Source organism: Pocillopora damicornis, chromosome 4, assembly GCF_964200805.1.
Source record: "Pocillopora damicornis chromosome 4, jaPocDami1.2, whole genome shotgun sequence".
NCBI classification, from domain to species: Eukaryota; Metazoa; Cnidaria; class Anthozoa; order Scleractinia; family Pocilloporidae; genus Pocillopora; species Pocillopora damicornis.
The window spans coordinates 13,823,601-13,851,528 of NC_142673.1; the positions used below are offsets into that span (position 1 = coordinate 13,823,601).

Genomic DNA, 27,928 nt, shown 5'->3' on the forward strand with positions numbered 1-27,928 from the left:
TGAACACCGAGAAGGCCCTGGGCACAAGTTTGAAATTCGATACTGTAGAGAGTATTAAGGCTTGGCTCCTTAGCAATAAAACATGGTGGACGAGTTGACTGCAGCAACGGGCTTTGCCATGGAAGTAAAGCGGCGTAAGCCGTTGAAGATTTGCAACTCAGCGCGATCAAGAGCACTAGGAATCGTCGCAGAAAGCCTGAGGGAACTTAAAGAAATTGCAAGTTCAAAATTTGGGTTGGTGGCAGCAAAGTGCCGGGTTTGTCTTGATAGTGATGGAACTGAGATCGAAAACGAAGAATATTTCAGCTTCCTTGAAGATCAAACTAAACTCTTGATTTTAGGTGACGGGGAAAGGTGGACAGATGGCCTTCAGAGTAAGTACAGATTCTTTTAACAGATTTATTTCCTTTGGCACATTCAGCTGATCTGCGACGTAAATCAATTGTGTAACGTAAACGTATTTAATAATATGGTAAATTTTGTATTGTTTGGGTTCGTCTTTTGTATGGTACGATCATCTTAAAGTTAAGTTATACTTTGCTATACTTTACTTCAAATTTAACCGATACATGTGTCGTTGTTTCTGTTACGACTGCTCTGACATGACCGGCGTATGGCTGATCAAACGTGTACAATGAATGAGTAGCCAGTGATCGGATCCTTACGTTTGCGCAAAGATTTCTGGGATCGCCAAAAGGCAAACATTGCAACTCGCCAGAAAGAAATGTATGGGATACACTAAATCTCCCTCCAAGGGTGTCCACAATAAGGGGAGTTGACTGCATGTCAATGCAAGTGATAGTATGTCTAAACTATCACAGCTAAAACTAAATATGAGAGTGATCTTCACAGTAATGAACACTACTCAAGCAGTGGTGAAAATTAAACCCCCCAAAAAATTCAGGCCTGTATGGGAGTTGAACCTATGTCATTGGTTTAACTTCCACTCAGGCCAGGTATTATTTTTACTATTGCATAGGTAGTGTTTATTACTGTGAAGATCACTCTCATATTCAGTTGCAGCTGTGACAGTTTACACATCATATCTATGCACTTAGACTTAACTTTGATCTTACACTTACATTTTCCAACCAGTATGTTTTTCATGCCTGCCAGATTTTCAACAGAATTTGACATAAAACTACAGGAAATCTTCAGTTTGTTGGTTGGGTCATTCATAACTTAATAGCCAGGCATTTGATCAGGAGAAGGGGTACTGGACATGAGTCACTTTTGAAGCAGTAACTTATATTGCACTGCAGTACATAGCAAGGTTTTGTAAAGCCAAAAGACATTTATTTGCTAACACAAACATTGCTATCAGTGACATTGTAAACACCTTTGCGGTGGAATAAACATTTCTTGCCAAATTGTATTTAGCTGCCAAGGAAGGTGACTTTAAACCAGTTGAAGGGTCTCTTAATGACAACAGCAAGTAATATAATCTTATGAATATGAAAAAAGCAGCTATTTCAGGAGCCACCAAATTTGCAAAAGCAATGATCATTGTTTACCCTTGGCTTTTTATGAAGTTCTGCTCACTTGAATAAAGGCAAATAGAGTTACAGTGTAACTTGAAATTCAAACTGTGGAATAATGAATGGAGTTTTTGAAGTCAAAACATGCAAATTGTGAGGCACTCGATCACTTCTTGAATTAGATAATTACATGTGTAAACACAATCATGATAGCTGATCTGCTTCCAGTATTTGTTGCCCATCAGGTGACCAAACTCTGGCTCAATGTTTGTGTACTAAATCTCATACATGTATGTAGAACATGCAAAAATCACTTGTTTCACATTATTCAAATGTTTTTAAGAGCTGCCACATACTGGTAACTGCTTTATGCAAAAGACTGATATATGAAGTACAAGAGTAACAATCACAAAATTTACACGTACATATAGCAAGTTTTAGATTTACATTGGTAGAGGATGAGTAGGTAGATGTGTCAATAAATCAAAGGAAACTATGAATAAGTCATGGATACTTTATGTTTGAATGGGTTTTGAAGATAACTGAATTCCTCTTTACAAAATTGTACACTTTTACATGGAAAGATTCCTCTTTGACCCTTTGTTATGTAAGAAGGAGAGTACATAAACAGCACAGGTATAGGAATCCAAAACAAATTGTAAATCCATGTTGGCTCTTCAGCCTTTTAAAAGGTTAGGGTTGTAATTATTTATTCTGATCTCTAAGGGAGATCTCTTAAGGAACAATGTTGAGTGCTTCAAGGAATGTCTAATGGCCTTTAAACACTGATCTTCTGTAAGTTTTGATTTTTTAAGAAATGTTATATCTTGACCATAATTATCTCATCTTATCAAGAAGATTTCTAATATGATCATAGTGTTTTTTCAATTCTTTTAGTTTATCCTCTTCTAAATGGGTTTCTTTTAAAGGTTCTAGAATCATAGATCATGGCATTGGAGGCAGAGGGAAATTAAATCTACAAATTGTTTTACCACATTTTTTACAGGTCTTTGCATGTCTTTCTGTTTGTAGATTCACCAGTTCTCTCATTTCATCTGATTGTAATACAGTATCTGTGACACCTGAAATTCTCTCCTCAACTTCACACCATCCATCATAACCATTGTCATTACAGTTAGTGACTAACTGTTGGTGTAATTATCATGTCTTTGAGTAGCTAGGATCAGTTGAATGTATTTCAGCATTACCAGTGTTTGAGTGTGAATTACTGAGGAGTTCTTTCCATTCATTACTTTGATTTGCAAGAGGCATTATAGGCTCTAGTTTCAGGATTATCAAGCCAATTTTCCTGAACTTCTATATGCTCATTTTGAAACAATTTACTTGTTTTGACAAGGTATTTTGTTGCTTTTAACACTTTTCTTGGTCTAACATTCTGAAATTGATAATGATGCTTGAAACTCAACTTTCATTTAAGTTTGATGTGATTCACTGATTGGTCTTGGTAAAGTGCTAACTGTTGAATTTACATCAGCTGATACATTAACAACAATTCCATGAATAGATAATTGTCCACCATTTATGTGTATCTGCATAAATGGAATATGCAGAAAAATTAATCTTTCTTCTAAAGGTGTTCAGTTTAAACATTGTTGTTTCATAGGTAATCCCATTTTGTTTGCTTTAGAACAGACTGGTAGTTTCTCATTACTTAGGTTTGATTGGCAAGTAGAGCAAATCCATTTTGTATTATCTATAATAGCATTAGTAGTTATACATGCTTCAGGCAAAGTTGTGGAACATTTAAGATATTTGTTTGCTTCACACTTTCTAGCAGATGACCAATACCATGATTGATTACAGCAAGTACATGCATGTTCAGGACCACACTTACTGCTATCGTGAAAAGTTTGAGTGACTTTTGTCATTTTGAGCATCTCTTGTGTAGAATCTTGACATTTAAATTCATGAACTTCCTCAACTGCTTTACAACTTGGTCTTTTAGTAGCTGGCTGAAGCAGATCATGGTCACATGGGTTTAACCCAGACATCAAGGATCTCTTTCTATTCTGTGCATTTTTGTTCACTTCTCATACATGCTGAGGGTTACTGCCTGCCTGTTCAGCTCTCTAATATGATCAGGATTTGATTCTTTGCATTTGTTGAATGCCCCCCTTTGAGATTCTCTTGTTTTTTCAATATTTTCTGATCTCTTTTCTTGCAGAGCTCTGTTTTGCTTATTTCTGAACTCATTATTGTTTTGGTTGTACACTGATCTATGATTAACTTTGCTAGCTGATTGTTATTAATTACATTGTTTTCCATTGTCTCTTCATTGAAAGGAACAGTTGAAACATAGTGTGTCATCAACATGTCCAATATTTATAACAGTTGTATCAGTTTCTGAACCAACTGGACTTATATTTGTAACCAATGCAAACCTGGATTAGATTCTATAACATGTACTGTCAAGTTTAATGCTTCTGCAACTGCTTGTTTCTTAAGTGCATCAGCCCATGTACCATTCAGTGTCTACACTCATAGTCACACCTTAAGTCTTTCAAACAGCTTTGACTCGCTTACATATGTGCTGACTGCAACGAGTATTAATCGAAACTTCCTTGAAGAAAGTCGAATTATATTTCAACTTCGCGGCATTTACTCAGTCTTTTACTTCAGAAAGTCGACAGACGTGTTCCTGTATTATTTTGGACGATCGATAATTATTATCGATTAGTTTACATCTGAGTGAGTAACAAATTTGCAAATTCTGACCCCAAACAAAGGTCGTTTCTACTCTTCGCGTATCCACGACCAAAGGAAGTTATTGAAGCTGATTGATCAGAGGGCAATTTAAGTTTGATATTTTGACATGAGAAACTGAAAAACTAAGGTACTGGGCAACAGTCTGAGATGAAAAAAGCACAGATTTACCTTATTGGAAAATAAGCTTGAGCCTCAATCAAGGGTTTCATTAAAGCGGGATACTGGCTGTCTACTGCCGTCTGTAGGACCTTGCGCTGGCATCTGTTTGGCCTGCCAGCAGGCTCTTATGTTTGCTTTTACCTTATGGCGCAGCTGCTTATTATACCATCCCCAGCCACTTATGGAAAAAGTTATTGAAACAGATGCTCAAGGAACTGCAATTTTACTGTTGATTGTAATTTTTTACTTTTTATGCCATAGGTGGGAAAGAAAAGGAAACTAACACAAAATCAAGAAAAGGTAAAGTATTATCAACTAAGGCAGGAGGAAAAGAGACTGAAGTTGCAACAAATGTTAACAAGTTACTAAAAGTTAGAACAAATAGGAGCAATCTTTTTGCAACAAACTTTATATCTGACATGCAAGACTTAGAAAGTGAGAGCAGTGATGATGACATGCCATTGATGGAGCGTTTAAGCCAGTCTTTAAGGAGTCATGGGGAATTGAGCTCATTTGTAAATAAAAGAAAGGCACCAGAGCAGGCCAAGGAGTCCACGCCTCAAGGAGACAAAATGCAAGTTGATCATTTGATTAGGCGCCATTCATTGAAAGGGCAAAGAAGGACTCATGCAAGTGTGAGTAGCTCGAGGGAAGCTATTTTAGGTGCATCGGCTTACAAAAGTTTATTTACCATGCCTGAACACTCACGTCCAAGAAGGAAAGAAGCTTTAGAAACATCTGTAATTAAAGTGGCTGAGTGGCTCTCTGCAAATAATATGTCCTCAACTTCAGGTGCACATAACAGTGATAGTGATGAAGGTACCATTGATGTAGACGGCGAGATTGCAGGTGAGAAAGACTGTCATTTGACCCTTTACACCATAGCAGTAGTATTCATATTCTTCATACTTTGCTCTATAAATTTCCTTTGGTACTGACAAAGGAGAATTTACTTCAAAATTAAAGCTTCTAAGGTTGGCAATGGTTTCCTTTATTCTTATCATCTTGATGAATGATTCTGCAGTCATACTGTAAGGACAAAAGTACATTGTAACCCAGGTAATTTAGTGTTGACAACTGAGTTGAAAACGTAAATTAGCCACCGTAAAAGATAAAAAGCTGACGTTTCGAGCGTTAGCCCTTCGTCAGAGCGATTGGAGGAATTGTGTGTTGTGTGTGGGTTTATATGTAGAAAGTGGAGCTACACCATTGGTGGGAATAATTATGGTGACGAGAAAACAGGAATAAATTAGTTGAATGAAAAGCGCTCGTTGATTCCGTGGGGAGTAAGGGTGCCAATTTGGAAGATGAATTTTTGTTCTAGTGTTTTACGGCTTTTTCGAACCGCCTAGATGTAAGGAAAGGCTGCAGACTGCCATATGCTGTTTAGAATGATTAAGAAGATTAAAGTGTCTAGCGACTGGTTTGGATGCATCCTTGTCATTTCTTTCCACGTCGCGAGGTGTTCTCGGAATCGGTCACCTAGTCGTCTTCCTGTTTCGCCGATGTATAACTTATTGCAATAAGTGCAAGTTGTGCAGTAAATAACATTGGCGGAGGTACACGTTAAGTGATCAGTGATCTTAATGGATCTCTTGGGTCCTGATATTTTCTCTACGTTATGAATGAAAGAACAAATTTTGCATCGTGAGCGAGCGCATTTGAAAGTTCCAGATTGGTCATTGGTTTGAAATGAACTCCTGACTAAAATGTTGCCTACGTTTTTGTCACATTTGAATGAAATAAGTAGGGGTTGCGAAAAGATAGTGCCAGTCTCTAAATCGTTTTGGAGTAATTTAAAATTTTTAAAAATGATAGATTTAACTGCTTGGTTGTGAGGGTGAAATGTAAAAGTAAACGGAATGTGGTCAGTGTTTTCCTTCTCAGCCGTTTTTAGAGCTGACTGTCGATCAATTTGTTGGGCATGGTGGTGGCCCGCTTGAACGACAGAAAGAGGATAGCCACTTTTATCGAAAAACTGGCACATTGCCTCTGATTTTTCGGAAAAATCAGAGTCGTCACTACATAAACGACGAAGTCTGAGAAACTCTGAAAAAGGTATGGAGTTTTTGATGTGTGATGGATGTGAAGATGAATACAGCAAGTAACTATGTGAATCTGTAGGTTTGTAGTACACACTAGTGCATAAACCGTTGCCTTCAATTGAAATTTTGATGTCTAGAAAAGCCAAAGAAGTGTCGGAAATTTCCCAGGTATATTTAAGAGCAGGATGAAAGGAATTGACGGCGGTTCTAAGCTCCTCTTTGGTAGAGGAGGTAGCGCCGATGCAATCGTCAATGTAACGGCCGTAGAGTTCAGGTTTTGGGCCGTGGTATTGACTAAAAAATTGATGTTCGATAAAACCTTCAAAAAGATTGGCGTAGCTGGGTCCCATTTTAGTATCCAGTTGTCAACACTAAATTACCTGCTATACTCTCCCACCGACGCAGCACCACAGTTTCTTTAGAAACTTACCCCTTTATACATTGTAACCCTTTCTCTTTCAAGATGTCATTAGTAACTCTCCTTACCTGTCTGCTATATGATTATTATAATGTTACTTGGGAGAATTTAGTTTTGGATCCACTAATAATCCCCTAATTGATATTTTCTCTCTTCTCATCAATTGTGTGCTGGTACTCTATTGATATTGTGTGGAGAAATTCTGTCATGCATGGTCATTCATGGGAGTTATAGGGTTAAGAATCATTATAAAATGAATTTTGGGTTAATTTGGAAGAGATTGCGGAAGGTTTGCTGTCAATCCTCTTCTTCTTCTTCTTTAAAACCAAAACCAAAGTTTTTACAACAGCCAATCAGAGGAAAGAAAATACCCTGAAGAGCCAATGAGAACTCAAAGTAAAAAACGACCAAAATGCCTAAAGCGCGGGAAAACGCGGGCTACCAAGTCGTGATTGGGTTTTTTTTTTTTTTGCAACTTATCGGTTGAGAAAGAGGCGCAAGTTTTTTGGAACAATCAGAGAGCAAAGTAAACCAAAACCTATGCGATCCCGGATCACTTTCGACACTCAATTGAAAGTTGCTAAGTTGCTCAATGTTCTAGGATGAATTATCTGACCCGACCGTACACTTGTTCTAGAATTGACAATAATTATGGGCAGTGTTTTTTTATCAATCGGATGTGTCTTCTGTGTTAAAGGTGGTTCTGAAGTTTCAGAGGAGAAAAGAGTCGACGAAGAACCAGACACAGCGGCCATGAACACAAATGACAGTAAGGATCTGGATAATGATAATGACGATGAGGACGTTAGCTCTCTTAATGAAGTTGAAGACAATGGGAGCATTGGTTGCCGCATGGCGGAAGTTTACAGTAAGGAAAAAGCCCCTACCGAGAAAATGGTGCGCTATCTTGGGAAAGATGTCGAGTTGAAAACCTGTCAAGTTAAAATCTATAAGCTGCCTGTTTCTGTGGGCAATGGAAGGCCAAGAGTCGTTGATGGGCTACAAAGTCCTATAAACAGGACGTCTCAGAGTGAAAATGAAACCGCTCAGCCGGATGAGGAAGAAGGTAAGTAACTACTGGTGTCTGATGATTCGGAACTTTGGATTTCCGATGGAAATTGCAAATTATCTCTTAAGCACGATAACAGTGATAAAAGTTGTTGAGCTCCAATATTTCCGTTAATTTGTGTATATACACGTACATAACTTTTGTTTTGGTAGAAAACGACACAAGTTCGCCACTATATTTAACGCCAATAAAGAATTTGCCAGAAGGCCAGATAGTGTGGTTGAAAGAAAAGAACGCAGTCACTAAAACTACAGAAGAACAAGCGAAGAAAGAAGAAGGAAACAAAGATGTATTGGAAGTTAATTTTGTAGGTAATGAAACAGTGGTTCAACAACCCAAAAGATCAATGTCAAAAGATGTGGAACTGGAAATTGTCACACAGGATGTTGATGGAAACCAGTCTGAACACAAGGAAGAAAGAAAAACGGTAAAAAAGAGAGGGGAAGAAGATGAAGATGACTTTCAGTGGAATGTTTGTCGAGAGAGTAGTAGTGATGGAGCTGTAGCTTCAAATGTAATGGTTGACGAAAATGTGGATCAGGAACAAGTTATAGAAGATTCCACTGAAAAGGAAGGCGACAAGAATGAAGAACAGGCCGGATTGAAAAGGGAAGACAATCAATTGACGAATATGATCAATGGAGAGCGTGCAAACAGACACATGGAAGGCTCCAAACACATGCCCGATGGAGAGGGAGACCAAAATGTGGAAAATGGATTCGTTACTCAAAATTTAAGTGAAAAGGAATGTTATAAAGAATGTGACGAAATGAGCGTGGAAAATGTAGAACTTGAAGTTGACCCACAGAACCTTGATGAACAGACGTCGAATGTTGAACATGGGAAAAGTGGAGATGAAAATAAGAATTTCTCTGATGAAACAGCTATGAAATCGTGTGAAGAATGCCATGAAGTAGTCTCGCGTAACGAATTGGGAGAAGAAAAAGTAGAACTTGGAGTTGTTCCACGGAGCCTTGTTGAAAATAAGGAAAGAGGAAGTGAAGGATGTGAAGATATGCTAATTGAAGACGTCAATACGTTTGTCAGCCATGAAACAGCTAGGGAGTGTACTAAACTTGGATTGGAAAATGAAAGAGAAAGGAAAATCCTGGAAATTAATGACGATACATTAGTGAAAAATGTCGCTCGAGATGATGTGGATGGTGACAATATGGTATCGAATAAAACGGTAGTAGAAGAAGTGGAAACAATAGATTCAAATGAAAACATAAAAGAAAACGAAACAAAAAGAAACGAAGGTGTACCAGTAAAAATTGTTACTCGAGATTTAAGTGATTTGGAACCGATGTCAAGAAATACAGCTAAAGAAAACGGGGAAGAAGAACTTTCAGCAAAAAAGATGAGCGATAAGAACGAGGGAAAACTGGAAATTAATGACGATCGATTGATAATAAATGTTCATCAAGAATGTGTGGGCGACGAAGGAAACGACTCTGAGAATACCTTCGTAGAGGAAACTGTACGACTTGAGCTCGCAAAGAAACCAAATGTAAGGAAAATCAAGCACAAAAAGAATGAATGTGAGTTAGTGAAAAATGCTGCTAGAAAATGCGTCGATGATGATGCATCAGTGGCAGGCGAGACAGTCGAAGGAGACATGGAGCGTGCTTTGGTCACACAGGATTCTATTGCAAGTAGCAAACCAAGAAAAAGAAAGAGGAAAATATTAGAATTGAATGAGGAGGGGCCCGTGGAAAACTCTGTTGAACAGTGTGTAAGTGATCGAGACATGGTTTCAACGAAAGCAGAGACAATTGATAGAGAATTTGACGTTACACTGGAGTCTGGAGGAGAAAAATCCGAAGACGTCTTAATAAGAGCAAATGGGTCGGTAAAGAAAACAAAGCACAAAAAGAAGCGGAAAGAAAGTAATGCATGCGAGGTAGCGAAAAATGCTGTTAGAAAATGCGTTGATGATGATGCATCAGTGGCAGGCGAGACAGTCGAAGGAGACATGGAGCGTGCTTTGGTCACACAGGATTCTATTGCAAGTAGCAAACCAAGAAAAAGAAAGAGGAAAAGATTAGAATTGAATGAGGAGGGGCCCGTGGAAAACTCTGTTGAACAGTGTGTAAGTGATCGAGACATGGTTTCAACGAAAGCAGAGACAATTGATGGAGAACTTGATATTACACAGGAGTCTGGAGGAGAGAAATCCAAAGATGTCCTAGTACATGTAAATGGGTTGGTAAATGCAATTGATGTAACAACAGTGTTCACGAAATCGATGTCGAAAAATATGGAACTTGAATTTGAGCAAAAGCAACGTAATGAAAAGAAATCTAAACGCAAGAAGAAAAAGAAGAACGAAAACGAGAGAGTGAATGAAGATGGAGGCGAGCTTCTGAAAAATGGTCATCGAACCAGTTTTGATAATGGTTCAATAGCGTCAAAGGGAATTGCGAAGGGAACTATGGCTCATGAACAAGTTACACGAGAATCGACTGGAAACAAAGTCGACAGGAATGAAAACCAGGCAAGATTGCAGGGAGGTGACGATATTTTGGAGAATAAAGTTAGACGAGAGTCCGTGAGTGTTAAAATGAAAGTCACAGAGAACATTTTGAACGCTAGTGCAGAAGACGGGAATTTGGAACTTGAATTTGTCAGACAAAAGCCTAGTGAAGAGAGATCGAAACGGAAAAAAAGGAGATCAAAGAGTAAAGAAGACATATCGGTAAAGGGTGATATTAAAGAGGATTCGAGTGAAAAAGTCTCGGTTTCAAGGAAAATGATAAAAGAAATTGTGACACATGACATTACCAAAGAGACTTCCATTGATGATGGATTTGAATTGAATGGGAAAACTGAGGAAGAACAGAGATCCAGTTCGGTAAATGTCTTTAAAACCCCCAAATCGTCAGCGGTGGATAGAGATGATTGTTGTGAAGATGAAAGAGAAGCGAAAGACAAAAAAAGGAAAAATAGGAAAAGGAAACGTTCTCACGGTAATGATGGAGAAGGAAATCCTTTAGATCACTTAGAAAAAAAGAAAACAAGGAAAACCGAAGAAAAGAGGAGAAGTAGAGAAAAGACAGGGAAAAGAGAGACTGAAAGGATACCTGCACTTTTAAATCTTGAAAAAGCTGAATCGCTAGATGACAGTGGCTACAGTGAACACTCATCTACTGTGATAAATCAGAGTCATCCACGTTTGGCAGCAGAAGGCGAATCGGTGACGGAATCTACTGTATCCAAAATCAAGAAAGAAAAAATCAGCGTTGAGGCTCCAGCTGATCAAGGTGAGTTGGTGCAGTGAATAAAACTCTTAGTGGACGTGAATTTTACACTTTTGCTCGACAATACACGACATGGTTTGTGTCTTTTCTCGAAGGAGAAACTCTTCATGATTCAATCGTGAATGGTTTCACCCAAGGGTTTAAATAAAAGATAGTTACCAACGGTCTGCCACTGCCTAAAATACATCTTACCGCTGTACAGCCGCTCATTACACCATCGGCAGCCGCTTATGGACAAAGTTATTGAAACCTCTGTTTACCAGGGCTCTCTCCCCTCTCATTTGCTCTGCAGCAAGGATACATTTTTTTTCGGACACGAAAAGGATGTAAACGAGTAAATAGTTGTGAAACTTTGCAATGTTCAATTAGATGTTTTGTTCATGTTTAACAGGTCATGGAAAGGAAAAATCCAAGGCGTTGTTTTCTCTTTTGGACCTAGCATTAGATGGTGAGTATCAGCCAGTAGATAACTTCATCACTCATTGTTACATACGATGTCGGTCACCACAGTACTTTGATGATATAAGTAATAGTCCATCTTGGCGCCATAGAAATTATATTTTCTGGTGGAGAACTGTATCTGTGCTAAGGGACCTTTCATCATTTATCGTCGGGGGCGGTGGGGTGGTGGAAGATTTTTAGAAAATCACATGGTTTTCAGGGGGGACGGAGGGGGGGGGAGATCAGTCCTTGCTAATAGAGTATAAAGAGGGATTGTAGAAAATTGACTGGTAATGAGGAGGGGGATCAGGTAAATTTTATTCCGACCCAACCAAAACCCTCCAACTCTCCCCCCCCCCCCCCCCAGCTATAAATACTGATTCCATAGAAACTTAAAGTTGCGAGGAACAGAAGGTTTTCATGTTGTTATCCTCCAATATTTCTGAAGTGACTCAGCCCAGTTGTCCTCTTTCAGCTTCGCATATCCTCGATGTTTTATGGTAGAACTCTATTAACAAGCGAATTTCTCTCCTGTTATTTTAGCTGAAAAATACTTTTTTACCTTTGATTTAGTTTATTCTGAACGCAGACTTTTATAGATCAGGACTGAGGGTTTTTTGTTGGGCATTATCACCAAAGAGATATTTCCTAAAGATATCCATTCACCTAGCGGGCTTGGACTGTCCGCGAGAGAATGTTGACAATTTATGGATTCAAATATTTATTTATATAAATGGTCGTACCGCATTCCACAGATACTGCGGGCCCCAAGCACCCAAGCACCCCGTCCAACCGTCAAACGCCTGTGAGTGAGGGAAGATCATCAAGCCAAATAAGAAGACACTTTCGAGATAAGCCTAAAGGATTTACGCGTGTAGTTCAAAATCGGAAATTTTCTACACCGATTAGGACACCATTGGCTATGGCGCGCAGACCGCGGACCGAACCCAAAAAGAATTTTAACCGAGAAAAAGTAAAGAGCCTGGTACCCAGTAACGTCAGTTTTGATCAAGCCTTGGAGGATTACTTGTGGGAAACGTGACAAGATTGTGCTTCTTGGTTCACGAAACCCATCGGTTGGCGTAATCTTTATGGTGTAGGTGTCTTATTTATTTTTGGACTTCGTGGTAGATAAGCACCCAAATAACCCGAACAACTTACTTAATTCGTTGAAGAGAATATTTCAAAATGTGCTTCTTGGTTCACGAAACCCATCGGTTGGCGTAATCTTTATGGTGTAGGTGTCTTATTTATTTTTGGACTTCGTGGTTGATAAGCACCCAAATAACCCGAACAACTTACTTAATTCGTTGAAGAGAATATTTCAAAATTTCCTTTTCAGCTTATCTGCTTTTCATAGCTGATACAAGATGTCCCAGTGCATAATCCGAAGACTTTAATGTGTATATAAGTGTATAAAGATCTAAATATTGTCAGAAAGTCTTGAGATTCCTGCGAGAATACGTCTGACACCCCATTCACACCTAAGCTGAATCATGTTTTAACGCTGTTTTTTTTCCAAATGTAGTTGTAAATTACTTTCCTCATAGAAGCTGTTGAAACCGATGTTTTTCGACTTCAAATTCAACACGTTGAAAATAAAATTTGAGAACTCTTAGAAACCTATGGAAAACTCAGTTTTTCAGTTCTTTGTCTCTAAGTTTCTTCAGTTAAACCTGGTTTAACTAAACATATTTTGCTGATGTGAATGGGGTGTTATTTCGGTCTCGTCTCTGACCATGTTTAGAGATTGCAAATAGTTGATTTTATGTCCAAAAGAACTGCTTTACTGTGTATAGTGACCTCAAATTTTGATAAAATGTCGGGTTGCGTAGAGAGAATTGTTAGGAACTGAAGGGCCTGTCTGCTTATAGTTGGATGTCGTGTCTTACTGTATAAACAGATTTATGTTCCCATAGAGGTTCTTACTATTTTTTATGTTACATGTTGTAATTGTGTTCTTTGGAAATAAAAAGAAAATCACACTGAGGCTGAGGTTAATATGCTTATTCTCCATTCTTTTCTTCATATACTACCCAATGTGCTGACAAGGAGAATTTTTTTATAATCAAGAACTCAAGAGCATCTTTAGTTAATTCAGTCCTCATGTTGCCCTCTCCTTGAGTGATAGAATGACAGAATTCCTTTTTACGCATTATTAATCTCGTAATTTTTTCACGAGAGAGTAAAGTTGCGTTTGATTCATTCTCTTTTTGTCATGTTCAACATCATCTTTGCATTCTTTTTCGTTACGCTCCCTTCCAGTACTAGAATAACGAACCATAATTCATTCAGTTACGCAATTTTGAAATAATGTCTTAAATATTTCTCTGTTCATTGCTGAGATCCACTGCTTTTGATGATATCAGTCTTTCAAATTAGGTTTTTCGAGTGTCAGAGTAATTTTTTCGGTCACGGTAGTTCCTAGAATTCAGTAGTTGAAAATTTTTCCCTCTTCAGTGTCACATGCCAATCCGTCATTTACAATGCCTTTCTTTGGCTTGATTCTTGATTAGCTGGCTGAGCGCGCAAACAGATCTCCGCGCCAAATCTGTGACGTGGCAGCCGATTATTGGCTGCAGTTGTTAATCCATATTCATCAGAAGTTGTAGAATTTGTAGCAAACCATGCTGTCCGTCGTTGAGTGAAGACGTGCCGTTCGTTGTGCTAAACACAACGTTTGGATCTGGAAGGAATAAGACTTCATCATCAAAGATCATCAACGAAAGCACGTTTATTTCATTACAACAACAGGTGAGCATTGCCTTTGGAAAATGTCGCCTTAATCTCCTTCAGAAATATAAACGAGTCGCATTATCTCAGTTCAACGACGTAGCACGAAACGGTTCCTCGGTCTGGACGGCTCTTCAACTCGAAATTAGACTGAGTTAGAGTGCTATCTTCCAGAAAAGCAAAACCTATGATTTTAAAATATTTTCAGTGAAACGCTACAATAAAAATATTCTGCTCACTAAATGTATTGGGGACTTAATTTTGTATTTGAATTTACCCGCGTGGAGTTCTGATGACTATACTACTTCGTGGTCTTCGCTTCATCGTAAATAAAATTTTGAAAAGATGTTGATGCTTTCCCTTTTCTATGTCAAATAGCAAAATAATTTTTAACTTTTAGTTTTTGTCCTCGTGGAAAGTAAGCATTTCTTGATCATATTTATACTTTCTAATTTCAGGAATAGCAGTATTTTCAGAAGCATGGAAGAACAAAGATCCTGGTCGAGAGAAGAAACTGGAATCACCGAATTCTTAGTGGATACTGCAAAGATAAGAACTTTGAAATTATTTAGTTATAATAGCAAAAATGGTGGCGCATGATACATCTAATTATTGTGAGAAATCTTCGTTCCTTCACCAATTGTCTTGGAACAGATAAACTGATTACACGGTGAGTGAATAGTTGTTAATTAGCCACCATTTTTGAAATAGTTTGTTGTGTTACTGATTGTTATGCAGACCTTGAGCGATCATTTGATTTATTTGAACTACCAGCTCTAATTTGGTGTGATTTATCTCAGATAATCTCGTTGTATGAAATAAAAGATAGGGGCAGCTGGAAACTGATCTAATCCTGTCTACGGAATGATGAAACTCATTAATTTCGAAGCTCTGATCGCTCCTTTTTTTCGGTTTGTTTAACAGTCAGTATCACAGTTATATCCCAGTTGATGTCGCGCAAAGATGATATTAAGGTGGCACTCCAACATAATACGACGGCTGTAATAAGACCAAATTAAATTCAAAATGGAAGTGTTTTGATGAATTTGATTGATTTTGAGTCGTTTCTTCAAGTCAAAAATCACATTGCTCAACATCATCGACTTATTTCAAAGACTGACTTTGAAAAGCAAGTTTTATAACTTGAAGAGGGCTTCTCACAACAGATGATGACAGCAACTATTGGCACCTTACAAACGACTTTTAGAGACTAACGTGGTCACTAACGGACCAAACATAACAAACTAACTCTACCGATTGATCAACGGACGAACGGCATCTGAGAATGACAGCTACTTAACTCGACTCTGATGACCCCTTCTCAGGCCAGTCACTAGTTTCGACAACAAAGCTTTCCTGGACTACTCTCACCCGGACGAGCACACTTCACGATTGACAACTAAATGAGAAAAAGTTGGCCAAAAACACTTAGATTAATTGAAAATGCACTCTATGCATGAATTGTATTAAACTGAAAATTTAGGAGCTATTATAAAATATAAACATTTGTTTTTGATACAAAAAGCAAGAATTTAGTACAGTGTGATCTTAAATTATATCTGTTACTTTGTGCCATCAGCTGGGTTTATTTCCATATGGAAGAAATATGTTTTAAAACTCTAATGCCTGGTCACGAGTTCTTTCGGGAAACTGATTAAGTTGAAATTTACCTCTATTAAGATATCATAAACTGTATGATCTCTTGCTGCCATTTAAACCAGTTTAAATTGGCTCCTTTTCACAACGAAGAAATATAGATTTATATATCTCGAGAACAATTTATTCGATAGAAATTAAGGACGTTAATTTTTTCGCAAGTTGTTAAAAAATGGTTTATAGATTGGGCGAAAATCAACCTGAGTATGCGAACCAATCTTTTGGACAACAAACAATAAATAAATCTATTAGCGAAGATTCTTTGTTACGAAATTTGCTCATCACGATTTAAAACATGTAAAATTAAAGACAGACGTTAGAATCAGAAATGCATATCAAACAAGATGTCGTATTTTTATTGCTGAGTACTTTCACATATTGCTTACGAGTTTCATGGAAATGTAAGGAATTACAAACAAATTTTTTTTACTTTAAAATTTAAATTCGTACAGAAGGCAGGTTGACTTTACGAAACCGAAGCACAAACCAAAAATGCAAATTGGTCATATTCAAATTAAAGTCTAAGGATATCCTTTGAGTGTATCCTTGCTTCGAAAAACGAAGTCTGTTGATTCCTTTACTGCGTTGGTTGTCATTGCTGGTTTATACAGAAATTCTTCTTTAATAAGACCTTTCGGAGTAGTCTCCAAAACTTAGAAATTAATTTGCATTTGAAAAAAAAAACCCCTTGTTAGCCTTTGGACCAGGCATTTAGTTTTAAAATATATAACGTAGTTAGTTTAATTACTCCTAATTGTAAGTGGAAGGAAGATCTTTCGAGCAGCCACTCGGTGTATTGACACAGGAATACAGAAAGAAATGATAATTAAAAGTTTACAGTCTTGATGAGAAATTCGGTTTGTAATGATACAAAGATCGTACGCTTTTGAAGACAAAAAATCTCTTGAAACGATTCGCTGTAAGAATTGATGAGTTGGAGCCTAATTGTATAACTTCTTTGCCTCTAAGAAGGTAAACTCGATTTCAAAGAATTTGTTCCTACAGTTTCTGCAGAACTATTTTATTTCTCAAATCGCCTCTAAAATACAGATTAAGAAACTTGGAGCGTAATTCTTACATGTCTTTCATTTTGAAGGCTAAAATCAAATTTAAGAGTTCGCTCCAACTTCTTATAGAACTATTTTGTCAAATTGCTTCGCGAATCTAACAGCAATTTGGATTCTATGATTCATTTCTCAAAAGCATAGTGAAGTTTTTTAGAACAAATTTGGAGCCTAATTGTAATGTCTTGGTTCTTGTGACCAATATCAAATAAACTAGTGTGCTCTGATAATTTAGTTTCTTTTTTCATCATCTAAATGAAGTCAAATTGAATCTGGAAACCAAGGTCGATGCTTTGGATAATTTTTTTTATTCCTCTTATCCTGTGTTACATTCGAAACTGACGGCTTTAAAGATCTTTTACTGCGATGAAGACATCATGGCAACGTAAAGCTTTACAAAAATATGACGGGTTTTAAAAACACATTTATCACAATCTAGGACATGAATTTTGTATTTGTGATTGAACGCTCTATAGTTCGCCATGATGCTCTTTCTTAAGGAACTTCCTCACATCATCTCGTGCAAAGAATTAAAGTATAAAAAAAGGTTAAGAGATAGACATGTCGAGTAAGGATTTCTTTTTATAGAAACAACATGGAATTGTTTACAGTGTATTGATTTTTTTTCTAAGAGAGGATAAATTGGCTTTTACTTTTCGATTCTTTGCACGAGATGCTGCCTATTTTTTAGCGGGAAATTTTTGAAAGGAAGCCTTGTTAAACTTTTTGCCGAAAATGTTGCCAGGGGATACTCTGTGCAAATTGGCCCAAATTTTCCCGCCAAAAGTCTTAGTATATACACGAAAAATTTATCTTACCACATTTTTAATCTATTTAATTGAAACAAAGTGATTAAAGAGAATTTGAGATGAAAACTTTGGTGGTTTATTGAGTAAAAGTTGAAACAAAAACTGATCGCTGTACTTTATTGACTTATTGTCGATGGTATTAATAATGGTAATTGAACTGAGTGGAGTGCAATTTGGGCTGAAATCATACGTGTGATTTCAAAATCGAACGAGCGCGCAGGGCGAGTTCGATTTGAAATCACAAGTATGATTTCAGACCAAAATTGCATGACACGAGGTTCAATTACCACTTTATTACATCCATTTTGAAATCACCCAAATGCAGGACTTGGTCAATTCAAATATTTTATTGATGCAGTACTGAGCCGGTTTTTAAATAAAAAGCGGAACCGGAAACGCGTTTACATCTCATTTAGTATGCAAAACAGAAAGACTTTGACGTCATGTGTCAAAAACTTAGTCAAGCGTATCAAAAGAAAGACAACTTTCATTCAAGAAATTCGAGAAGTCCTCAATAACTCAGAAAAACAGTGAAGCGTTAAAGTTCATTCCTCGTCGTCTGACTCAATGATGTAAGCCCTTCGTTTTTTCTGTGGTTGGGGTGGAGAATTCTGGCTGTCTCTAGAAAAGAAATTGAAGGTACAGCCTATGTAATTCTGCGATGGAACGGGAGCAGCACAACCCCCCATTCCATGCGGTAGTGAGACTGCAACGGAAAACGTGGTGGAAATCCTGAAAATTCAGCCGGCTGAAAACCAGGATTGGAGCCCATGGCCTGATGCATTTGGCCTTGTTGTTGGACGTGATAAATAGGAACCAGAGGTGTTCGTTTATGTTGGACTGCAATCTCTTGATTTGAGGCTTCATTTGCAGTGTTTTGGCCGGAGACTTCGTTTGCTTGATTTTCGTTTGACACTTCTTTATATCCACTGATAATGTGAGACAGTTCTTTCCTGTGATTCTCGTCTATTTCATCGTAGTCGTCTAACGAAGATTCACGTGCATGGCCTGTTATTTCACAGATAACATTGCGCGGTTGACCAGACTTCTTCAGTTTTGATACCAATGTTTTCCTCATGCTGTGGTTCGTCAGCTTCTTATTCGTCCTGAGACAGGAGGCCATGGATTTCATTAAATTGCCGATGGTGTTTTGTCCCATTCGAACTTTGGTGTACCAAACATCTGCTGATTTAGGACGATTTATGATGCTTAGATAGAGTGGCCCCGTGTTCTTCATTCCTTCGGGTCGCTTGGACAACCAAAGCTTGAATAGCCGCACTGGATCGCTTTTTCCGCCATCGGTGCTGAACATTGCCTGTGGTGTTGTTCTTCGCCTGGTGGTAAGACCACCGCTCCGCGTTTAAGTGGGACCTTCCCTGAACTCAACAACTTCAGTTCCATCTTCTCGCTGTCTTATAATTACGTCTTCCACGTATGCATCGTAGTGTTCTTGGCGACCACGAAATCCCAGTTGTTCTGTCAAATTTTTGAAGTTGACATTGGTCAAGACCTTTCCATTAAAATCACCCAACTGACCTTTTTCCCACAGGGCTGACTCTTCTTCAGGTGTGATTGGCTGAGCTTTGTTGGGTCTCTTTCCCTTTCCTTGTTGACGCAGGGAAATTTTTTTTTTTTTTAAATTTTAATTTTAATTTTTAAATTACAAACACAATGCTTACAATACAATATGAAACACCACTTACACTAATTAGGGACCGGTCATTATTTATCGCCTGGGGGGGTCGGAGTATTTAGGGGGGGATCACATGGTTTTTTGGAGACCTTTAGGGGGGATCAGCCGTAATTGACAAGCATAATGGGGGGGATCAGACCAAAAAAAAAGGAATTTTAGGTCGCGCCTAAGATGCGAGAAAGGACAGGATTTTAAGGGTAACCAGTTCATGTAAACATGGTCTTGAAGTTCTCGGAGATCTCTGCCTTCCACCTGTAAAGCCACGATGGGCTGACCTTACAGATGCTGGTCCGGGCGTGGGAGTTTCCAACTACGAAGTTAGATTTCGAGACGCCGAGTTAGCAAGGGTTCACAATTCCGATTATAGAGTGCGATGTCATCGTTCGAGGGGCGACAGCGGGCAAGGTGAAGCCGAAAGGACAAACTCGGCAATTTCTGATGCTCTTGTGGATGGCGCAACTCTAGAGTGGGAAAAATATAGGAGATTTGAGGATCTTTCAGAAGAGGAAATCAAACAACTGTCTCTCCAGTCATACGAAGAGTACGAAAAGAAACGGATGGAGAAAAATGCCTGGTATGTCTGTAGTCAGGTAGCCGAGAGAATTGATGATGCCCCTGTCCTTAAAGATTACATCAAGAGCAAAGTAAGCGAGTCCCCTGATGAATTATTCTTTTTCAATTCTGTTTACCTCGACAACTATCGGGGTGCATCAGAACGAAACAAAGAGCAAGCGCCCGGTGCAGCATACTTCCGAAAGATCGAATCGTTTATGGAAGACTACTATATTCATGGAGAACTTTTTATGGAATTCTGTCGTGATGCCTGTAAAGAGTCAAGAGAAGAAAGTTCCAATCTCTGTTCCTGGTGTTCTAACAATAGATGGGTCGGTCCAGAAACGGAAAGAATTCCGCAACCTGTACCAGATTCAAACAATCCTGGACATTTCATGGATATCTATCAGACGGAATCGACGGGCAGGACACCAGATGATTACCTTCCAAGAAAATGTATTAAAGATCTGTACGAGGAACATTCTGACAGTATCAGAAACGATCAGGATACCATGAAGAGCTTCTGCTCAAAATATAATGTGGAAGAGAAGCACGTCATTGCATATGTTAATCATTTGAAGGATATTGAGATCCGAAAGGACATCAGAACAAGAGCAGCTCAGGAGCGAAGAAGGCAAGAGGCCGAACGAACGTACAAGGACTTTCAATGGGATAACCTCATCGAGGGTGGCAAAGTTGAAAAGTTGCGGGTAAGAGAACTAGACCTGTATCTCAACAAGCATGGTTTGACGACTGTGGGTCGGAAACTTGACAAAGTGAAGGCCATTCGATGTCACTATTACCGACAGAATAAAGAGACTGTGATAACAGAAGAACTGTCGAGTGATGAAGATGACGTGGAATCCGAGGGTGAAGAATCCGAAAGTGGAGAGGCAGAGAGCGACGATGACTATGTTTTCGTGGATTTGGATGAACAGCCTGAGATTGGCACTTCCTCGACAATTCAGTTCGTATCTGACGAGCAAATATTTACCGTTGTGGTTCAAGGTCCATGAGACGTAAGTACCACTATTAAAATATCACTTGATATTCAAAAAGTTATTTGGCGGTGGCTGGGCGAAAAGGGGGGGGGGGATCATGAAACTTTCCACTACCGATAAGGGGGGATCTCTAAAAAACTAGATACTCTACGGGGGGATCAGGTAAATGCTCCGATGTGACAACAAAAATACTCCGACCCCCCCCCCCCCCCCCAGGCGATAAATAATGACCGGTCCCTTACAATGCTTATTTACATTACTCTACTTACAGTCACTAATACTTACACTACTTACAGTCACTAATAATTACACTACTTACAGTATCCAGCCCTATTAACAACACAGTCTACTAATTATGCCATTACATACAAAAAGTACTATTTTCTTTTAACATTGCACAGTGACACATACCGGCGATGGCGACGCCCAGTTAATTCTCTAACAAAAATAAACTACAATAAACTAATAAACAAGGAAGAATATGAGATCTAAGTTTATGCATTGGTCTTCCATTCTTTTCCTTAAAAAAAGGGCAAACACAAAATTATATGAGAAATTCCCATCTAATTTGAAAATCGCGAAGCTTTCTGTTTCTTATAGCAATTATTTTTTCAACTTGTTTTTTAACTTCAACCTTGTGCAAAAACAATCTAAATATTGGAGAGGTGTTATTTTTTCTACATTCCCAAATAGTCAATTTCCCTAAAATTATCAAATAATTTAACAGATCGTTCCTCTGAAGTAAGCCAACCATAATATCTTTTAAAGACAAAATTAAATATTCGCCACTAAGATCAAACCACCAGACTGTAAATACGTTCCAAAAAGCTTGCACAAAGGAGCAGTTAAAGAAGAGGTGGTACAGATCTTCCGTATAGGTTCCACAAAAAGAACACTTGTCCGAATCACTTAACCCTATTTTGAACAATTTATCGTTTGTAAACAAAATGAAATTCAATACTCTGTATTGAAACGACCAAACATACGTTTCGCTCGCAACAAGATAAGGAATAGAGAAAACTTCCTGCGCATTTGAAAGCTCAAAATCCGCTGTCAACTTTTTAAAGCCATTCGGGATTCTCGCTTTACTTGTTATCATCGTAGAATAAAACTGTTTACACTTTGCAGTATATGCATTAAAAGATTTAGACTTATAATCAAAATTCATAGGATCGAGATTACCCGCTGTGGGGATGGGGCAGGAGCTTTTTGATTTCGTATAATAATAGAAGATCTCAAGGCTGTCCAAGTCAGGAAATTAGTGTTAAGCCCTTTTTGCTTAAAGAATTCATAAGAACGCACATTGTCAACATCGAACTGTAAATCATTCAAATAAGTTATGCCCTTGTCAAAGTATGTTTTATAAAAAACAGGTTTATTATTAATTCGTATATCCTTATTATTCCAAATTACATTTTGAGAATAATTCACATCAGAAAAGGAGCATCTAAAATCCGCCCACCATCTTAGAAGCTGTAAGTAAAACTTACTAAGACTTAAGTCAAGATCATTTACATCATAGTTACATCTAAAAAGAAAACATCCTCCGTATTTTTTTAAGTTGTATTTGAGATAAGAAATCCAGGGCGCAGGGAAATTGCTTTCGCATTGAGGATTTCTTGTGAGGAGTGAAACTCTCTCGGTCGCACGATGCTCAATGGATAGTTCTTCTCCTTTAGATAACGTTCAATGGTACTCTGCATGATTTTAAGGGATTCTGGCTCGTAGTCATCTCCGTCCTTTTTTTTCACCTCAGCGTAAAACTTACTCAAGACCTTGTCAAGTTCTTCAGGCGCCATTGTTTCGATGGAGATATATTCAAGATGGCGGCATTGACACCAGCTTCTGAAAACATTCATCCATTGTTTTGTGGAGCGGGACGTATTTTTATTCGAAGCGACAGACTTAAGCTCCTGTATTTCATCGCTTGAAATGATAGGAAATCTTGAAACATCTAACTCTTGTGGTGGCTTTTGATTTTCTTCGTTTGTTGCTGACTCGATGGACTCGGGATCGCGCGGATTTTGAGCTTGAAAGGGTAGAAAATCGTCAAAATATTCACCAAAATGTACACGAAAAGTGGGAAAGTCCCTGGAATGTTGGTCTTCAGCCTGAAGGATCTCATTGTCATCATTCAAAAACTGGAAAAAATTAAATTCATCCATTTTTGGGAGTGAAAAATAAGAGTTATGGAAACAAAAGTTGCAAAATTTGCCAAATGAAACTCTTTGTCTTTCATTTTCCTGCAATTTGATTGGTTACTTTAAACAAGCCTTGAAATCTGATTGGTTGTTTTGTTTTAAGTGTAACTTCCGCATTGCCTGGAAAAAAGATGCGATTTAGAGCAAAAAATGGTGCAATTTGTGAATAAATCACACCAATTAGAGCCAATCAGATCACAGGGACCACCAGTGATTTCAAAATGGATGTAATAAATACAAGAAGACAAGGAGATAAAAATTTAGTTTAATAGCAATGTATACTATCTGTTAAAAGTAAAGCTTGGGTATCTATTAAAAAAAAAAAAAAAATTGGCGCATGCGTATTTTGGGCGCCGTATTTTTTTAGTCATTCGGCGGGAAATTTGCCACATTTACACAAATGTTACGGAATAAATAAAGAAAATATTGACGCATGCGTATTACAAGCACCCGTATTTTTTGGCGGGAAAATTTTCTACCACAAACAGCCCTTAACATGAATTGAACCGAGAAAGAATCACGAAATAACAACTTTCCAGTCTTCCGTTTTAGCGTTTGAATCCTAGTTCTAATTCGAAGTTTTGTTGTAAGAAATGCGCTACATCTGTTTGTACCTGATCCTGAATAAATCTTGTCTTCTACATGAATCATAGTCTGTCTTACTCGATTCGTGCTTGAAGCATCAGGGATATCGACCAGTCAGTCTGCAAAAAAATAAAATAAACCATACATTAACAACTGCTCCAAAATCTAAACTTTGCTTTCTCAAACTATAATAATAGTGTTGATTTGTCGCAGAAACACGCATTTTTACAGTTAAAACGAGTAACATTCTGTATATGAATAATTAAGTACCGTGTAACTTTACAAATGAAAGTGAACGTAACCTGGATTTAACGATAAATTCAAAATGATCACAGTTGAATATTCTTAGAAATTCGAGGGATTCTGTTGTTGCTGTTGTCGTCAAAATAACTCTATGTTCGCTTGCTTTTTTCCAGACATAAACCCAATTCATTTAGAGACGAAATTTTTTTGTAATTTCAGTGAAGCAGCAACAACAAGCAATTAATCTATGCTCGCCAGCAATTCCTCTGAGATCACGAGGAATTAAAGTGTAACTGCTGCATAAATTTAGTTTCTGCTTGCTTAACTTATATCCCTGATTATTCGCTGTTGAAATAATCACATTTTTGCAAGTTCCTGTTCATATTAAATCCGGCTAGAATCATGAATAAAAATAAAAACATTTCAATGTAAACCCTGGAGCGCGAGAATTCATGAGAGTCATTTAAAATTTAGGAAGAGAAATTGGCTGACGGCGTTTTTTCAATAATGAAAAGCTGCAAATTAATTCTTTTGACAGAGAATATTTTTGAAATTATTCTTCGATAAATGACTTTGTTTAAAGTTATGAAATCAAGCTATTTCTTTTATAAATTGATTTCCAGTGAACAACTTTGAATTAATCAACTCAAATCTAGATTTCTTTGGTGTCCTACCATTGTTAAGTAAAGCCGTTTGCTACAGGGTTACCGAGATTTTGGTTAAGATGGCAATAAATACTTGAAAGTTTCCGTGTCTGTGTTCTATTGAATAAGTAAAACTGACGAAGCTAAGGGGATTCAAAAATTTGTTTTCAACGTTTAAACTATTCTATCCAAATATATTTTTCAGGATTAAGTATTTTCAGTTTATTAAACTTCTGATGTTCTCTAATAAAAAATAAAGATTTAAGAGTGAACCTCGCGAAAAATCGAAAATTATTAATTTTTTGGAGCATGCTATTTCAATTTTGCCCCAAGACCTAAGACATTTTTTAATTAGGCACTATGATGTTCAAAAAATCACATAAAAAAAATTCTTATTAGTTGATAATAAACTATAGAGGCACTGAGATACAAACATCAAGTTTTGGAGCATACTATTTCAATTTGGTTTTTGTCTCAATAACTTAGACATTTCTAATAATTAGGCTCCGATATTTTCATAAAATCACGTTAAAAAGTTATATATGAGTTGTTTAATAACCTTTAAACAAAATACGAGAGACAAAAATAAATTTTTGAGCATATTCGTTCGATTGGTTTCAGCCTCAAAAGCTCTGAGGTGAAAAATTAGGCTTTAGTATTTTTATCACATCACGTTCAAAAAGAAAGTAATGTATCAAGAAGTTGATGAAAAACACTAGAAGCAATTTGAGCACACAGTTCAATTTAGATGTAGCCTAGCTCAAGAACTCAAACATCTTTAACCCTTTCACTCCCAATATCTCATTAGTAATCCTCCTTACAGCCTGCCATACAACTCTTCTCGTGTTAGTTCTGAGAACTTGATATTGGATCAAATAAAAATCCCCTTATTGATATTTTCTTTCCTCTCATCACTTGCCTGCTTGATATTGTATCGATATTGTAAGAAGAAATTCTGTCTTGGCCACTCATAAGAGTTAAAGGTTAATAATTAGACTTGAACATGTTGAATGAATCATGCCAGAATGAAACAATATATCAGTTGATGATAAACCTTACAGGCAATTTGAGAAACAAACTTTCTTTTCCAATTTGTTTTTTAGCCTTAAGAGCTCATACATTTTTGGAATTAGTCGCCAAGACATTTTATTGAGATCATGTCCACATAAAAAAGTGTATGTTAGTTGATGATAAACTCCAGAGGCAATTTGAGAAAAAAAATCAATTCATGAATATACTTTTCCAATTTTGTTTTATCCTTAAGAGCTCATACATTTTAAAAATTAGTCTCTACGATTTTTATTGAGATTTTGTCGAAAAGATCTATGTCTGTTGATAATAAACTCAAGAGGCTTTATAACATAGCTAGTAAATTTGTCTAATCAATTTCAATTGCGCGAGCGTGCTTCATATTCCTATTGTGCACGCTCATGACGTCATCAAACAAATCCTTCGAGAAAAAACATTTTCCAACGGGTTGAAAATGTTATAAAACAATTGTTTCATACGCCAGCTGTGCGTTCATCGAGATATGAAGCACTTGGGAGGTTTGGAGAGCACTCAAGAAGCTAGAGTTGCTCTCAGCTACGCCTCGAGCAACTCTTACATATCTTTCGTGCTCTCCAAACTTCTCGCGTGCTTCATATCTCGATGAACGCACGCTGACGTATGAACCAATTGTTAAATGTGAAAAAAAAAAATCAATTTTGGAGCATACCCTTACAATTTGGTTTCAGCCTCTAAAGCTTAGACAGTGTTTTAGCACTTAGGCTCGATGGTCTCTTAAATCGCGTCCAAAAAAATCTACATAATTTGGTTATAAACGCAGGAAGAATTTTGCCATAGATAAATAAAAGTATACACTTTTAATTTGGTTGAAGACTCGACGTCATGACATTTAGACTAGTAAGGTTTAACTGTCTAAATTGAAAAAAGGTTCATTTTTGCAAAAAAAAAATGTATGAATTTAAAAGGTTATCCGAGATTTCGAAAAGAGTTTTGGTACCAGCAGGAATTCAAATGCAATATTCGACAAATTCAAGCTCTTGGATGAGCCCCTGGGCAGATATGAAAAATGCAAGGCCAGAGACTTGTACGTTATAAAATGTCTACAGTTTCCTAGCAAATAATCGTTTTAAAAATATCTAGGAAAAGTTGGATGATCGATGTCATTACACAATTATTCATCAATCTTAGACCTTGGTGGTGATTTGATTGGCAAACCGTTGCTATGGTAACTTGGTAAGTCAGATAGATAGATAGTCGTAACGTGCACAATAGTAACAAGGTATTTCTTTGACACTGAAAAAAAAGATTAAAAGTGTTTATGAAAGAATAAATTTAACTAACGAACACTGCTGAAAATAACCGAAAGCCACCTCAATCAGAAAGAGACCCAAGAAATCAGACAGTGAAGAAATTTATTCATTTTTTAATTTGCAGTTTTTCTTCATTATTGCCTGAGTTAGTGTCGAATTGCAAACATTTGCTAAATCCAGGTTAAATTGTTCCACAATGCAGACGAATAAACCTCGATAGCTAATTCGTTATAAAAAGCCACTAATCTAACCTTGTTAGAAGTTGCCATGAATTTCTTTTCTTCCATGACTGACTTTCTTGATTTCGAGGTTTTCTCATTTTCTTCTTGTTACTGTCCTATGGGAAAAAGAAGAGACAAATATATTATGAGTACGTTCATACCAGAGTGCTTTTCGTTCTAAATACGAAACGTCGACGTCTGGATTTCTCTCGGGTGAAATGAGTGCGATGATGGTCTCCTTTGGCGAGGTTGGAGGGCGTAGAAAGAGCACGTACGCGAAAACACTTTTACAGTTCAACACACTCTAATCATAAAAGAAAAGCTGGTTGAAAATATGTATAGGAATGAAAAGAGAAATAAGCGATAAGTAAACTAACAATGAAGTTTTCAATTTCTCGCGTTGCCACGAAAGTTACGTTCAAGAGGAAGTTATGGCGGCTGTCCTACACTGTGCCGTATGCATTACGCTCCTCCTTCTACGTTTGACTCTAAATCAAGGGCTACAACGAGAAAGATAAACTATATTTCTATCCAACTGTATTTCTTCATAAGTTATTTACCTGAAGAAACGTCTCGACAAAGTGTGAAGCATGAATCATTTACATGATATC

General features: G+C 37.4%; 1 protein-coding gene, 1 long non-coding RNA gene and 1 pseudogene across 3 annotated transcripts; 1 reads left to right on the forward strand and 2 right to left on the reverse strand.

Annotated features, from left to right (window-relative positions):
• Positions 1-13,586, forward strand: LOC113679826 (uncharacterized). Of its 2 annotated transcripts, XM_089204960.1 has the most exons (7): positions 75-374; positions 4,626-4,664; positions 5,157-5,213; positions 7,525-7,893; positions 8,049-11,159; positions 11,548-11,604; positions 12,353-13,586. In XM_089204960.1, the coding sequence occupies exons 1-7, from the start codon at positions 83-85 to the stop codon at positions 12,637-12,639; spliced, it is 4,212 nt and encodes a 1,403-aa protein (XP_089061086.1). In that variant the 5' UTR covers positions 75-82; the 3' UTR covers positions 12,640-13,586. The 2 variants fall into 2 exon arrangements, with proteins under 2 accessions (XP_027052600.2, XP_089061086.1); XM_027196799.2 differs by having other exon boundaries at positions 1-374; positions 4,626-5,213.
• Positions 13,587-14,148: 562 nt separating this feature from the next.
• Positions 14,149-27,457, reverse strand: LOC149046906 (uncharacterized). Its single transcript, XR_016186123.1, has 3 exons — positions 27,348-27,457; positions 23,921-24,010; positions 14,149-14,283 (listed from the first exon to the last, which is right to left on the reverse strand). It is a non-coding gene; the product is annotated as an uncharacterized LOC149046906 (long non-coding RNA).
• LOC149046907 (uncharacterized protein KIAA1958-like) lies at positions 18,405-22,979 on the reverse strand (annotated as a pseudogene).
• Positions 27,458-27,928: the final 471 nt, after the last annotated feature.